Source organism: Somniosus microcephalus, chromosome 6 (assembly GCF_052327205.1).
Source record: "Somniosus microcephalus isolate GS21.2 chromosome 6, FLI_Smic_1.0, whole genome shotgun sequence".
NCBI lineage: Eukaryota > Metazoa > Chordata > Chondrichthyes > Squaliformes > Somniosidae > Somniosus > Somniosus microcephalus.
The window spans coordinates 275,546,642-275,563,544 of NC_140992.1; the positions used below are offsets into that span (position 1 = coordinate 275,546,642).

Sequence of the window (16,903 nt, forward strand, 5' to 3'; positions counted from 1 at the left end):
TGATGCGGGATTGGAGGTGTGTGGGGGGTTAAAGTCTCGAAATCGGGGGGCACGAACCCATCCCGCCCCCAACCCGCCTCAATGCCAGTTTCAAAGAAGGCGGATACCCGACCTGTGCTGGGACCCGCCTCCCCGAGGCGGGAAGGGGATTAGTGCCATTTAACTGCCTGTTAACAGGTAGTTAACAGGCAGTTTTTATCCCTATTTTTATTCCTGAAATGTGGGATTCCCGACGGCTCCAAACCACGCCAAGTTAGCGAGGCGGGCCGTCGGGCTGAAGGGCTTGGAGGGTTCAAGATATCCGGTGTTCAGGTGAGTGATGGGTGCATGAGTGAAGAGGTAAGTGTGTTTGGTGTGTGTAAAGTGTTTAAATAAGTTTTACTTACCTTTACAGCCTTCCTTCCTTCAGGCCTCAGGAGTCCCCCATCTCACCGGCACAGAAAGCAGAATGGCCGCTAGCTGTCAAAATTTGCAGGATTCAGCTTTCTGTTCTGGAGAGATCTCTAAATCAGCCTGAGAGGAAGGAATTAACCTGTAGTACAGATTGTCAGTGTTTGACAGCTTGAAAGAGCTGTCAAACGCTGATATTTCATCTGTCAAAAGCTCTTGACAGATGAAATGTCAATGTGTGATGTCACCTGTTGCCGTGTGGCCCTTAATTGGCCTGCTGAGTCTGCTGGGCGAGCTCAACAAGGTCAATCAAGTGAAAATCGCGTGGGTTGGCCACAACTCGATGGAGGCGGGACTACAACCCCGAAATTTGTAGTCCCGCCTCCTACACGCCTCCTGTATTAAAATCCAGCCCATAGAGTCATAACGGCACAGAAGGAGGCCATTCGGCCCATTGAGTCCGTGCCGGCTCTCTGTGGAGCAATCCAGTCAGTCCCATTCCCCCGCTCTATCCCCGTAGCCCTGCAAGTTTATTTCCCTCAAGTGCCTATCCAGTCTCCCCTTGAAAACATCGAGTGTCTCCGCTTCCACCACTTCCGTCAGCAGCGAGTTCCAGGTCCTCACCACTCGCTGCGTAAAAAGTTTTTTCCCCCCTGTATCTCTTGCCCAAAACATTATATCTGTATCCGCTAGTCCTTGTACCATCAACTAGTGGGAACAGCCTTTGCCCGTCTAGTCTATCCAAACCCCTCATAATCTTGTACACCTCTATCAAATCACCCCTCAACGTCCTTTGCTCTAATAAAAACAAATCCAGCTTCTCCAACCTATCCTTGTAGCTGAGATCCCCCATCCCCGGAACCATGTTTGAGACTGAACATTGGTTCGGCCAGGATGCAAACTAATGCTCCACCCCCGACCCCCGATTGGCAGTTCAATGAGTTACTACTTGAAGCATCAGCAAATTTATTTTTGAAATCTTCTGTTCTGCAGCAACAACTTGTATTTATATAGCGCCTTGAACGTAGTAAAACATCCCAAGGCGCTTCACAGGAGCGAATATCAACCAACATTTGACACCGAGCCATATAAGGAGAAATTAGGGCAGGTGACCAAAAGCTCGGTCAAAGAGGTAGATTTTAAGGAGCGTCTTCAAGGAGGAGAGAGAGGCGGAGAGGTTTAGGGAGGGAATTCCAGAGCTCGGGCCCCAGGCAGCTGAAGGCACGGCCGCCAATGGTGGAGCTATTAAAATCAGGGATGCGCAAGAGGCCAGAATTGGAGGACTGCAGAGATTCCGGAGGGTTGTAGGGCTGGAGGAGGTTACAGAGATAGGGAGGGGCGAGGCCATGGAGGGAGTTGAAAACAAGGATGAGAATTTTTAAATTGAAGCGTTGCTGGACCGGGAGCCAGTGTAGGTCAGTGAGCGCTGGGGGTGATGGGTGAACGGGACTGGGTGTGAGTTAGGACACGGGGCAGTGAGCACAGGGGGTGATGAGTGAACGGAACTGTGTGTGAGTTAGAACACGGGGCAGTGAGCGCTGGGGGTGATGGGTGAACGGGACTGGGTGTGAGTTAGGACACGGGGCAGTGAGCACAGGGGGTGATGGGTGAACGGGACTGGGTGTGAGTTAGGACACGGGGCAATGAGCACAGGGGGTGATGGGTGAACGGGACTGGGTGTGAGTTAGGACACGGGGCAGTGAGCACAGGGGGTGATGGGTGAACGGGACTTGGTGTGAGTTAGGACACGGGGCAGTGAGTGTATTGATTTCTTTGTGGGTTCAATGATGAGACATTTATGAAAGAGAATGAGTTTTAATCTAAAGTCTGTTCAACTCTTTATACAGCATTCAGGAGACACCATTATGCTAGTGATGCATTTACAACGAAACTGAAACCAAACTGACTGCCTTGCTTCTCTCGGTCACATGACCTCTGCTGGTCAGGCACAAGCAATCAATACATGCAATCATGCTGGTAGGCATCATAATCGAACAGGCAAATAACATCACTATTTGCTGATATCATTACATCTCCTTTTCTTAAAACAAAAGTATTTTACTTTTAACTAACAACATGTTTTCTTTGTATTAATCTGCATTTTAACTGTAACACTTAATGAACTTACATTATCATTATCATGATCAAGGTTTTTTAACCTTGCTTTGTGTGTTCACATGAAATATGTAACTACACTAGAACTTGAAGATAAAATAAGGTAACATTACTTCCTTCTATAACAATAGTCCTTAAATTTGCTCAATGAGTCTCTCAGGAGGCTTCACGTGTCTTGAGGATTTTCTGATTGATTGTCCTTGAATCTGAGTTGTTGCCTCAGATGATTGGTTCTCAGCTGTGTGATCAGATTGTTCAACAGTATCAGTCTCTTGACCTGCTGTGGCTGGTCCCATGAGAAGATCCCTACGATTTCTTCTCAGAACAGCACCCTCATCTGTCTGAATGGTGTATGATCTTGGTTGAACTTCACTCAGGACAGTTCCCTTCTGAGTCCATGTGTTTGTTTTGTATTTGAACCTTACTTGGTCACCAGTGTGGAGTTCAGGTAGGTTTTGTGTTCCTCTGTCATAGTAGTACTTTTGCTTTTCTTTCTGTTGCTCTTTGAACTTCCTCACTTTCTCCCCCTCTTTTGTTTTCAGGAGGTTCTCCAGGATGGGTAGGTTTGACCTTAGCCGACGTCCCATCAGGAGTTGGGCTGGTGACATACCACACTCGAGCGGCATTGTGCGGTATACAAGCATGCTCTGGTAGAAGTCAGTTCCACTGTCTTTTGCCTTGTACTTCAGTCTTTCACTGTGTTTGCGGGCTCTCCTGGGTCAACAGCTCTGGACAATGTGTCTGCTGTATACATCAGCTTACCCGGTGTGTACACAACATTCAGTTCATCATAGACCGCTTTCCACAACGAGGACTCTCTTTACCAGGTTCAGTCTCTCACAGGCTTTTAAACCTAGTATGGCTTGCACATCCTTTGGCACCACGATTAATGCTAGCGTGTGCTCTCTGTCCTTGTGTGTTACTTTGACAATGCATCTTCCTTTCACTGGTATATCAGTATCTGTGTATCCTGTCACTTTCACTTTTATTCCATGTATCTTTGGTCTGGGTCTAATTTTCTTAAAATCAGTCTCTGATATCACATTAACTTGTGCTCCAGTATCCAATTTAAATGGAATGTATATGTCATTCACTTTTAGTGTCAACATCCAGTCTCTTTCTTCTTTTTTGTTTTCAGACACAACATCTACATAGAACTCCTCTATGTCGCTTTCATCTACTGCATGGACCTTGCTTTGTTGCACTTGGTTCTTGCAGCAACGGGCATAATGGTTGTTTTTGTTGCAACTATTGCATTTTTTACCATATGCTGGACACTTTTTTGGTGGATGCTGTGTACCGCATCGACTACATGACTTTCGATTGTCCCTTTCATTTTCGTTCGCTGGCCACGCCTCTTTTTTCACATTGGCGCTCGTTTTGTTAAACGGTTTGTGTCCGTTCTTACTCACTGCATCCACATTGCAGCTACTGTCACTGAACAGCTCCTTTGCCTGCGACTTCACAGTTTCTGTAGCCCTACACAGTGCTATACCTTTTCCCAGGTCTAGATCTTGCTCTCTTAGCAGTCTTTCCCTTAGACCATTATCCGGAATACCACACACCAGTCTGTCTTTTATCAGCGAGTCTGTCAGTCCCCCAAATTCACATGATTTGCTTCCGTTTCTCAGTTCAGTCACATACTGATCAATAGTCTCACCCGTTTTCTGTACACATGTGAAAAATCTGTGCCCCTCAAACGTCACATTACGTTTAGGTATGCAGTAGGCCTCAAACTGTTCCATTATTTTATCTAGCTTCATTTTGTCTCCATCAGCAGCGAATGTGAAGTTATTATACACCTCCAGCGCTTCATCACCCACGACATGTAAGAACAGTGACGATTTCTGTTTATTACTTTTCTCGTCAGCTCCGATTGCTGATAAATACAACCCCACATGTTGTTTGAATCTCCTCCAATTTTCAGCCACATTACCTGTAAACTGAAGCGTCGCCGGTGGGTGTAAACCTTCCATTTTTTCACTTCGTTAGCTATTCTCTAATGGTAAGCAACGATGTTCCCTTTTGGCATGCTAATTTGTGGAGAGCTGATGTAACTTCAGATCTTTTCTCTTCATCTCTTTCAGTCACTTCTGACACCATGTATTGATTTCTTTGTGGGTTCAATGATGAGACATTTATGAAAGAGAATGAGTTTTAATCTAAAGTCTCTTCAACTCTTTATACAGCATTCAGGAGACACCATTATGCAAGTGATGCATCTACTACGAAACTGAAACCAAACTGACTGCCTTGCTTCTCTCGGTCACATGACCTCTGCTGGTCAGGCACAAGCAATCAATACATGCAATCATGCTGGTAGGCATCATAATCGAACAGGCAAATAACATCACTATTTGCTGATATCATTACAGTGAGCACAGGGGGTGATGGGTGAACGGGACTGGGTGTGAGTTAGGACATGGGGCAGTGAGCACAGGGGATGATGGGTGAATGGGACTTGGTGCGAGTTAGGACACGGGGCAGTGAGCACAGGGGGTGATGGGTGAACGGGACTGGGTGTGAGTTAGGACACGGGGCAGTGAGCACAGGGGGTGATAGGTGAACGGGACTGGGTGTGAGTTAGGACACGGGGCAGTGAGCACAGGGGCGATGGGTGAACGGGACTGGGTGTGAGTAAGGACACGGGGCAGTGAGCACAGGGGGTGATGGGAGAACGGGTCTGGGTGCGAGTTAGGACACGGGGCAGTGACCACAGGGGGTGATGGGTGAACGGGACTGGGTGTGAGTTAGGACACGGGGCAGTGAGCACAGGGGGTGATGGGTGAACTGGACTGGGCGCGAGTTAGGACACGGGGCAGTGAGCACAGGGGGTGATGGGTGAACGGGACTGGGCGTGAGTTAGGACACGGGTCAGCGAGCACAGGGGGTGATGGGTGAATGGAACTTGGTGTGAGTTAGGACACTGGGCAGTGAGCACAGGGGGTGATGGGTGAACGGGACTGGGTGTGAGTTAGGACACGGGGCAGTGAGCACAGGGGGTGATGGGTGAACAGGACTGGGTGTGAGTTAGGACACGGGGCAGTGAGCACAGGGGGTGATGGGTGAACGGGACTTGGTGTGAGTTAGGACACGGGGCAGTGAGCAAAGGGGGTGATGGGTGAACGGGACTTGGTGTGAGTTAGGACACGGGGCAGTGAGCATGGGGGTGATGGGTGAACGGGACTGGGTGTGAGTTAGGACACGGGGCAGTGAGCACTGGGGGTGATGGGTGAACGGGACTGGGTGTGAGTTAGGACACGGGGCAGTGAGCACAGGGGTGATGGGTGAACGGGACTGGGTGTGAGTTAGGACATGGGGCAGTGAGCATAGGGGGTGATGGGTGAACAGGACTGGTTGTGAGTTAGGACACGGGGCAGCGAGCACAGGGGTGATGGGTGAACGGGACTGGGTGTGAGTTAGGACATGGGGCAGTGAGCATAGGGGGTGATGGGTGAACGGGACTGGGTGCGAGTTAGGACACGGGGCAGTGAGCACAGGGGGTGATGGGTGAACGGGACTGGGTGTGAGTTAGGACACGGAGCAGCAGAGGACAGGGGGTGATGGGTGAACGGGACTTGGTGCGAGTTAGGACACGGGGCAGTGAGCACAGGTGGTGATGGGTGAACGGGACTTGGTGCGAGTTAGGACATGGGGCAGTGAGCACAGGGAGTGATGGGTGAACGGGACTGGGTGTGAGTTAGGACACGGGGCAGCAGAGGACAGGGGGTGATGGGTGAACGGGACTGGGTGTGAGTTAGGACACGGGGCAGTGAGCACAGGGAGTGATGGGTGAACGGGACTGGGTGTGAGTTAGGACACGGGGCACTGAGCACAGGGGGTGATGCGTGAACGGGACTGGGTGTGAGTTAGGACACGGGGCAGTGAGCACAGGGGGTGATGGGTGAACGGGACTGGGTGTGAGTTAGGGCACGGGGCAGTGAGCACAGTGGGTGATGGGTGAACGGGACTGGGTGTGAGTTAGGACACGGGGCAGAGAGCACAGGGGGTGATGGGTGACCGGGACTAGGTGTGAGTTAGGACACGGGTCAGCGAGCACAGGGGGTGATGGGTGAACGGGACTTGGTGCGAGTTAGGACACGGGTCAGCGAGCACAGGGGGTGATGGGCGAACAGGACTTGGTGCGAGTTAGGACACGGGTCAGCGAGCACAGGAGGTGATGGGCGAACAGGACTTGGTGCGAGTTAGGACACGGCTCAGCGAGCACAGGGAGTGATGGGCGAACAGGACTTGGTGCGAGTTAGGACACGGGTCAGCGAGCACAGGGGGTGATGGGCGAACGGGACTTGGTGTGAGTTAGGACACGGGGCAGTGAGCACAGGGGGTGATGGGTGAACGGGACGGTGCGAGTTAGGACACGGGGTAGTGAGCACAGGGGTGATGGGTGAACGGGACTGGGTGTGAGTTAGGACACGGGGCAGTGAGCACAGGGGGTGATGGGTGAACGGGACTGGGTGTGAGTTAGGACACGGGGCAGTGAGCACAGGGGGTGATGGGCGAACGGGACTTGGCGTGAGTTAGGACACAGGGCAGTGAGCACAGGGGGTGATGGGTGAACGGGACTGGGTGTGAGTTAGGTCACGGGGCAGTGAGCACAGGGGGTGATGGGTGAACGGGACTGGGTGTGAGATAGGACACGGGGCAGTGAGCACAGTGGGTGATGGGTGAACGGGACTGGGTGTGAGTTAGGACACGGGGCAGCGAGCACCAGGGTGATGGGTGAACGGGACTGGGTGTGAGTTAGGACACGGGGCAGTGAGCACAGGGGGTGATGGGTGAACGGGACTGGGTGTGAGTTAGGACATGGGGCAGTGAGCACAGGGGGTGATGGGTGAACGGGACTTGGTGCGAGTTAGGACACGGGGCAGTGAGCACAGGGGGTGATGGGTGAACAGGACTGGGTGTGAGTTAGGACACGGGCAGTGAGCACAGGGGGTGATGGGTGAACGGGACTTGGTGCGAGTTAGGACATGGGGCAGTGAGCACAGGGGGTGATGGGTGAACGGGACTTGGTGCGAGTTAGGACACGGGGCAGTGAGCACAGGGGGTGATGGGTGAACGGGACTTGGTGCGAGTTAGGACACGGGGCAGCAGAGGACAGGGGGTGATGGGTGAACGGGACTGGGTGTGAGTTAGGACACGGGGCAGTGAGCACAGGTGGTGATGGGTGAATGGGACTGGGTGTGAGTTAGGACACGGGGCACTGAGCACAGGGGGTGATGCGTGAACGGGACTGGGTGTGCGTTAGGGCACGGGGCAGTGAGCACAGGGGGTGATGGGTGAACGGGACTGGGTGTGAGTTAGGACATGGGGCAGTGAGCACAGTGGGTGATGGGTGAACGGGACTTGGTGTGAGTTAGGACACGGGTCAGCGACCACAGGGGGTGATGGGCGAACAGGACTTGATGCGAGTTAGGACACGGGGCAGTGAGCACGGGGTGATGGGTGAACAGGACTGGGTGTGAGTTAGGACACGGGGCAGTGAGCACAGGGGGTGATGGGTGAACGGGACTGGGTGTGAGTTAGGGCACGGGGCAGTGAGCACAGTGGGTGATGGGTGAACGGGACTGGGTGTGAGTTAGGACACGGGGCAGAGAGCACAGGGGGTGATGGGTGACCGGGACTAGGTGTGAGTTAGGACACGGGTCAGCGAGCACAGGGGGTGATGGGTGAACGGGACTTGGTGTGAGTTAGGACACGGGTCAGCGAGCACAGGGGGTGATGATCGAACAGGACTTGGTGCGAGTTAGGACACGGGTCAGCGAGCACAGGAGGTGATGGGCGAACAGGACTTGGTGCGAGTTAGGACACGGGTCAGCGAGCACAGGGGGTGATGGGCGAACAGGACTTGGTGCGAGTTAGGACACGGGTCTGCGAGCACAGGGGGTGATGGGCGAACGGGACTTGGTGTGAGTTAGGACACGGGGCAGTGAGCACAGGGGGTGATGGGTGAACGGGACGGTGCGAGTTAGGACACGGGGTAGTGAGCACAGGGGTGATGGGTGAACGGGACTGGGTGTGAGTTAGGACACGGGGCAGTGAGCACAGGGGGTGATGGGTGAACGGGACTGGGTGTGAGTTAGGACACGGGGCAGTGAGCACAGGGGGTGATGGGCGAACGGGACTTGGCGTGAGTTAGGACACAGGGCAGTGAGCACAGGGGGTGATGGGTGAACGGGACTGGGTGTGAGTTAGGTCACGGGGCAGTGAGCACAGGGGGTGATGGGTGAACGGGACTGGGTGTGAGTTAGGACACGGGGCAGTGAGCACAGTGGGTGATGGGTGAACGGGACTGGGTGTGAGTTAGGACACGGGGCAGCGAGCACCAGGGTGATGGGTGAACGGGACTGGGTGTGAGTTAGGACACGGGGCAGTGAGCACAGGGGGTGATGGGTGAACGGGACTGGGTGTGAGTTAGGACATGGGGCAGTGAGCACAGGGGGTGATGGGTGAACGGGACTTGGTGCGAGTTAGGACACGGGGCAGTGAGCACAGGGGGTGATGGGTGAACAGGACTGGGTGTGAGTTAGGACACGGGCAGTGAGCACAGGGGGTGATGGGTGAACGGGACTTGGTGCGAGTTAGGACACGGGGCAGTGAGCACAGGGGGTGATGGGTGAACGGGACTGGGTGTGAGTTAGGACACGGGGCAGTGAGTACAGGGGGTGATGGGTGAACGGGACTGGGTGTGAGTTAGGACATGGGGCAGTGAGCACAGGGGGTGATGGGTGAACGGGACTGGGTGTGAGTTAGGACACGGGGCAGTGAGCACAGGGGGTGATGGGTGAACGGGACTTGGTGCGAGTTAGGACATGGGGCAGTGAGCACAGGGAGTGATGGGTGAACGGGACTGGGTGTGAGTTAGGACACGGGGCAGCAGAGGACAGGGGGTGATGGGTGAACGGGACTGGGTGTGAGTTAGGACACGGGGCAGTGAGCACAGGTGGTGATGGGTGAATGGGACTGGGTGTGAGTTAGGACACGGGGCACTGAGCACAGGGGGTGATGCGTGAACGGGACTGGGTGTGAGTTAGGGCACGGGGCAGTGAGCACAGGGGGTGATGGGTGAACGGGACTGGGTGTGAGTTAGGACACGGGGCAGTGAGCACAGTGGGTGATGGGTGAACGGGACTTGGTGTGAGTTAGGACACGGGTCAGCGACCACAGGGGGTGATGGGCGAACAGGATTTGGTGCGAGTTAGGACACGGGTCAACGAGCACAGGGGGTGATGGGCGAACAGGACTTGATGCGAGTTAGGACACGGGGCAGTGAGCACGGGGTGATGGGTGAACAGGACTGGGTGTGAGTTAGGACACGGGGCAGTGAGCACAGTGGGTGATGGGTGAACGGGACTGGGTGTGAGTTAGGACACGGGGCAGTGAGCACAGGGGGTGATAGGTGAACGGGACTGGGTGTGAGTTAGGACACAGGGCAGTGAGCACAGGGGGTGATGGGTGAACGGGACTGGGTGCGAGTTAGGACACGGGGCAGTGAGCACAGGGGGTGATGGGTGAACGGGACTGGGTGTGAGTTAGGACACGGGGCAGTGAGCACAGGGGGTGATGGGTGAACGGGACTGGGTGCGAGTTAGGACACGGGGCAGTGAGCACAGGGGGTGATGGGTGAACGGGACTCGGTGTGAGTTAGGACACAGGGCAGTGAGCACGGGGTGATGGGTGAACGGGACTGGGTGTGAGTTAGGACACGTGGCAGTGAGCACAGGGGGCGATGGGTGAACGGGACTGGGTGTGAGTTAAGACACGGGGCAGTGAGCACAGGGGGTGATGGGCGAACGGGACTTGGTGCGAGTTAGGACACGGGGCAGTGAGCACAGGGGGTGATGGGTGAACGGGACTGGGTGTGAGTTAGGACACGGGGCAGTGAGCACAGGGGGTGATGGGCGAACGGGACTTGGTGCGAGTTAGGACACGGGGCAGTGAGCACAGGGGGTGATGGGTGAACGGGACTTGGTGTGAGTTAGGACACGGGGCAGTGAGCACAGGGGGCGATTGGTGAACGGGACTGGGTGTGTGTTTGGACACGGAGCAGTGAGCACAGTGTGTGATGGGTGAACGGGACTTGGTGTGAGTTAGGACACGGGGCAGTGAGCACAGGGGGTGATGGGTGAACGGGACTTGGTGCGAGTTAGGACACGGGGCAGTGAGCACAGGGGGTGATGGGTGAATGGGACTGGGTGTGAGTTAGGACACGGGGCAGTGAGTACAGGGGGTGATGGGTGAACGGGACTGGGTGTGAGTTAGGACACGGGGCAGTGAGCACAGGGGGTGATCGGTGAACGGGACTTGGTGCGAGTTAGGACATGGGGCAGTGAGCACAGGGAGTGATGGGTGAACGGGACTGGGTGTGAGTTAGGACACGGGGCAGCAGTGGACAGGGGGTGATGGGTGAACGGGACTGGGTGTGAGTTAGGACACGGGGCAGTGAGCACAGGTGGTGATGGGTGAATGGGACTGGGTGTGAGTTAGGACACGGGGCACTGAGCACAGGGGGTGATGCGTGAACGGGACTGGGTGTGAGTTAGGGCACGGGGCAGTGAGCACAGGGGGTGATGGGTGAACGGGACTGGGTGTGATTTAGGACACGGGGCAGTGAGCACAGTGGGTGATGGGTGAACGGGACTTGGTGTGAGTTAGGACACGGGTCAGCGACCACAGGGGGTGATGGGCGAACAGGATTTGGTGCGAGTTAGGACACGGGTCAACGAGCACAGGGGGTGATGGGCGAACAGGACTTGATGCGAGTTAGGACACGGGGCAGTGAGCACGGGGTGATGGGTGAACAGGACTGGGTGTGAGTTAGGACACGGGGCAGTGAGCACAGTGGGTGATGGGTGAACGGGACTGGGTGTGAGTTAGGACACGGGGCAGTGAGCACAGGGGGTGATAGGTGAACGGGACTGGGTGTGAGTTGGGACACGGGGCAGTGAGCACAGGGGGTGATGGGTGAACGGGACTGGGTGCGAGTTAGGACACGGGGCAGTGAGCACAGGGGGTGATGGGTGAACGGGACTCGGTGTGAGTTAGGACACAGGGCAGTGAGCACGGGGTGATGGGTGAACGGGACTGGGTGTGAGTTAGGACACGGGGCAGTGAGCACAGGGGGTGATGGGTGAACGGGACTGGGTGCGAGTTAGGACACGGGGCAGTGAGCACAGGGGGTGATGGGCGAACGGGACTTGGTGCGAGTTAGGACACAGGGCAGTGAGCACGGGGTGATGGGTGAACGGGACTGGGTGTGAGTTAGGACACGTGGCAGTGAGCACAGGGGGCGATGGGTGAACGGGACTGGGTGTGAGTTAAGACACGGGGCAGTGAGCACAGGGGGTGATGGGCGAACGGGACTTGGTGCGAGTTAGGACACGGGGCAGTGAGCACAGGGGGTGATGGGTGAACGGGACTGGGTGTGAGTTAGGACACGGGGCAGTGAGCACAGGGGGTGATGGGCGAACGGGACTTGGTGCGAGTTAGGACACGGGGCAGTGAGCACAGGGGGTGATGGGTGAACGGGACTTGGTGTGAGTTAGGACACGGGGCAGTGAGCACAGGGGGCGATTGGTGAACGGGACTGGGTGTGTGTTTGGACACGGAGCAGTGAGCACAGTGTGTGATGGGTGAACGGGACTTGGTGTGAGTTAGGACACGGGGCAGTGAGCACAGGGGGTGATGGGTGAACGGGACTTGGTGCGAGTTAGGACACGGGGCAGTGAGCACAGGGGGTGATGGGTGAATGGGACTGGGTGTGAGTTAGGACACGGGGCAGTGAGTACAGGGGGTGATGGGTGAACGGGACTGGGTGTGAGTTAGGACACGGGGCAGTGAGCACAGGGGGTGATCGGTGAACGGGACTTGGTGCGAGTTAGGACATGGGGCAGTGAGCACAGGGAGTGATGGGTGAACGGGACTGGGTGTGAGTTAGGACACGGGGCAGCAGTGGACAGGGGGTGATGGGTGAACGGGACTGGGTGTGAGTTAGGACACGGGGCAGTGAGCACAGGTGGTGATGGGTGAATGGGACTGGGTGTGAGTTAGGACACGGGGCACTGAGCACAGGGGGTGATGCGTGAACGGGACTGGGTGTGAGTTAGGGCACGGGGCAGTGAGCACAGGGGGTGATGGGTGAACGGGACTGGGTGTGATTTAGGACACGGGGCAGTGAGCACAGTGGGTGATGGGTGAACGGGACTTGGTGTGAGTTAGGACACGGGTCAGCGACCACAGGGGGTGATGGGCGAACAGGATTTGGTGCGAGTTAGGACACGGGTCAACGAGCACAGGGGGTGATGGGCGAACAGGACTTGATGCGAGTTAGGACACGGGGCAGTGAGCACGGGGTGATGGGTGAACAGGACTGGGTGTGAGTTAGGACACGGGGCAGTGAGCACAGTGGGTGATGGGTGAACGGGACTGGGTGTGAGTTAGGACACGGGGCAGTGAGCACAGGGGGTGATAGGTGAACGGGACTGGGTGTGAGTTAGGACACAGGGCAGTGAGCACAGGGGGTGATGGGTGAACGGGACTGGGTGCGAGTTAGGACACGGGGCAGTGAGCACAGGGGGTGATGGGTGAACGGGACTGGGTGTGAGTTGGGACACGGGGCAGTGAGCACAGGGGGTGATGGGTGAACGGGACTGGGTGCGAGTTAGGACACGGGGCAGTGAGCACAGGGGGTGATGGGTGAACGGGACTCGGTGTGAGTTAGGACACAGGGCAGTGAGCACGGGGTGATGGGTGAACGGGACTGGGTGTGAGTTAGGACACGGGGCAGTGAGCACAGGGGGCGATGGGTGAACGGGACTGGGTGTGAGTTAAGACACGGGGCAGTGAGCACAGGGGGTGATGGGCGAACGGGACTTGGTGCGAGTTAGGACACGGGGCAGTGAGCACAGGGGGTGATGGGTGAACGGGACTGGGTGTGAGTTAGGACACGGGGCAGTGAGCACAGGGGGTGATGGGCAAACGGGACTTGGTGCGAGTTAGGACACGGGGCAGTGAGCACAGGGGGTGATGGGTGAACGGGACTTGGTGTGAGTTAGGACACGGGGCAGTGATCACAGGGGGCGATTGGTGAACGGGACTGGGTGTGAGTTAGGACACGGAGCAGTGAGCACAGTGTGTGATGGGTGAACGGGACTTGGTGTGAGTTAGGACACGGGGCAGTGAGCACAGGGAGTGATGGGTGAAAAGGACTGGGTGTGAGTTAGGACACGGGTCAGCAGAGTTTTGGATGAACTCAAGTTTATGGAGGGTGGAAGATGTGAGGCCGACCAGGAGAGCGTCAGAATAGTCTTAATGTTACCCACTCTCTGTACTATTGCCCCCTATAATAACCTGGGTTTATTCAGCCAATAGCAGGAAATGAAATATGCTTTGATTTGGGTTACAGGTCAGTGAGTCCAACATGTTCAGATCGATACTCTCGCTATTGCTGGTGATCAACATTGTGAGCTGTGTGGTACAATCAGGGCCGAGCATGAAAGGCAACAGCAGTGTCCTTCAACAGGACTGGATCTGGAACCAGCTACACTGCTGGGAGGGCGAAACAGAGCCCAAACAAATTGGAAAGGTAAGATTCCTTAAACTTTTCACCCCTTTCCCCTTCCTGCTTTTGCCAGCATCAGTTTTTTTTTATTCATTGATGGGATGTGGGCGTCGCTGGCTGGGCCTGCATTTAGTGCCCATCCCTAATTGCCCTCGAGAAGATGGTGGTGATCCGCCTTCTTGAACCGCGGCAGTCCATATGATGTAGATACGCCCACAATGCTGTTAGGAAGGGAGTTCTAGGATTTTGGCCCAGCAACAGTGAAGGATCGGTGATACAGGTCCAAGTCAGGATGGTGTGTGGCTTGGAGGGGAACTTGTAGGTGGTGATGTTCCCATGCGCCTGTTGCCCTTGTCCTTCTAAGTGGTAGAGGTCGCGGGTTTGGAAGGTGCTGTTGAAGGAGCTTTGGCGAGTTGCTGCAGTGCATCTTGTAGATGGTACACACTGCAGCCACAGTGCGCCGGTGGTGGAGGGAGTGAATGTTGAAGGTGGATGGAGTGCCAATCAAGCGGGCTGCTTTATCCTGAATGGTGTCGAGCTTCTTGAGTGTTGTTGGAGCTGCACTCATCCAGGCAAGTGGAGAGTATTCCATCACACTCCTGACTTGTGCCTTGTAGATGGTGGAAAGGCTTTGGGGAGTCAGGAGGTGAGACACTCGCCGCAGAATACCCAGCCTCTGACCTGCTCTTGTAGCCACAGTATTTATATGGCTGGTCCAGTTCAGTTTCTGATCAATGGTAACCCCCAGGATATTGATAGCAGGGGATTCGGCGATGGTAATGCCATTGAATGTCAAGTGGAGATGGTTAGAGTCTCGCTTGTTGGAGATGGTCATTGCCTGGCACTTGTGTCGTGCGAATGTTACTTACCACTTGTCAGCCCAAGTCTGAATGTTGTCCAGGTCTTGGTGCATATGGACACGGACTGCGTCAGTATCTGACGAGTCTCGAATGGTGCTGAACAGTGTGCAATCATCAGCGAACATCCCCACTTCTGACCTTATGATGGAGGGAAGGTCATTGATGAAACAGCTGAAGATGGTTGGGCCTAGGACACTGGCCTGAGGAACTCCTGCAGTGATGTCATGTGATTGAGAAGAATGACCTCCAACAACCACAGCCAACTTCCTTTGTGCTAGGTATGATTCCAACCAATGGAGAGTTTTCCCCTTGATTCCCATTGACTTCAGTTTTGCTCGGGCTCCTTGCTGCCACACTCGATCAAATGCTGCCTTGGTGTCAAGGTCAGTCACTCTCACCTCACCTCTTGAGTTCAGCTCTTTTGTCCATGTTTGGACCAAGGCTGTAATGAGGTCAGGAGCTGAGTGGCCCTGGCGGAACCCAAACTGGGCGTCAGTTAGTAGGTTATTGCTGAGTAAGTGCCGCTTGATAGCACTGTCGACGACACCTTCCATCACTTTGCTGATGATTGAGAGTAGACTGATGGGACGGTAATTGGCCGGGTTGGATTTGTCCTGCTTTTTGTAGACAGGACATACTTGGGCAATTTTCCACATTGCCGGGTAGGTGCCAGTGTTGTAGCTGTACTGGAACAGCTTGGCTAGGGGCAGTTTGAAGCTGCCAGATACCGAGGGCTCCTCTCTCTCTGATTCTGGTGTCAGCTGTGGCTCAGTGGGTAGCACTCTCTGTGATGAAATATGCCATTCATCAGGCACTGTATTCCCTGTGTTTAGTTTAGTTTCAGTTTCATTTCCTTACCTGTATTGTATTGTGTGTAGGGCTCCGCCCATACCTGGCCCCTACTTAAGCAAGCCCCAGCGTGTCTCACAGCAGTACAGCAGATCTCTGGATGAGAGACACTTCTCCAATGTGTATTATTTTCTGAGTTAATAAAAGCCTTGCTTTGCTCCGTTAACGTCGAGTCTCGGATTCATTGAGGCACATCACTCTCATAACAACATAAGGAATAGGAGCAGGAGTCGGCCATGCAGCCCCTTGAGCCATGCAATGAGATCATGGCTGATCTCCTACCTCAACTCCACTTTCCTGCCCGATCTCCATATCCCTTGGTCCTTGGTTCCTTTAGTATCCAAAAATCTACCGATCTTTGGCTTGAATATACTCATCGACTGAGCATCCACAGCCCTCTGGGGTAGAGAACTCGCCTCTGACTCAGAAGGTCGTGGGTTCAAGCCCCCACTCCATGACACACAATCCAGGCTGACACTCCCAGTGCAGTACTGAGGGAGTGCTGCATCGTTGGAGGTGCCGTCTTTCAGATGAGACATTAAACCGAGGCCCCCGTCTGCTCTCTCAGGTGGACGTAGAAGATCCCATGGCACTATTTCGAAGAAGAGCAGGGGAGTTATCCCCGGTGACCTGGTCAATATTTATCCCTCAACCAACATCGCTAGAACAGATGATCTGCTCATTATCACATTGCTGTTTGTGGGAGCTTGCTGTGCGTAAATTGGCTGCCACGTTTCCTACATTACAACAGTGACTACGCTTCAAAGAAATCCTTCATTGGCTGTAAAATGTTCTGGTATGTCCTGAGGTTGTGAAAGGCGCTGTATAAATTCTAGACTTTCTTTCTCTATGGAGACGCATGAACTATCGTGAATGAGATCCAAACTTACAGCATGGGGACCCATGGGCACAAATCTGTGTGCCCCCATTTCTATTCCTAACTAGAACTTCGATATGGTGTCGAGTCTCCTATTGAGATGGTGGTTTTATAAGAACAAGGGTGCAATGAATGAGTATTACCAGGGCACTGACCTCATGGCCATTGGGAATGACCCTGGGACCCAGAAGCAGTGGAAAGGGTTCATGACTGAGGTGTGGCTTCACTGGG

General features: G+C 54.7%; 1 protein-coding gene across 2 annotated transcripts in view; it reads left to right on the forward strand.

Moving 5' to 3' along the window:
- The window catches only part of LOC147116727 (cadherin-5-like), a 97,598-nt gene that overhangs the window by 31,347 nt on the left and 49,348 nt on the right, over positions 1-16,903 (forward strand). The window contains exons 2-3 of one of the 2 annotated variants that reach the window (XM_085991849.1): positions 4,695-4,824; positions 13,931-14,110. In XM_085991849.1, the coding sequence (XP_085847975.1) occupies positions 4,819-4,824; positions 13,931-14,110 (186 nt within the window). In that variant the 5' untranslated portion in view covers positions 4,695-4,818. The remainder of the gene's footprint in view (positions 1-4,694; positions 4,825-13,930; positions 14,111-16,903) is intronic. The other variant, XM_085991850.1, reaches the window with a different exon arrangement.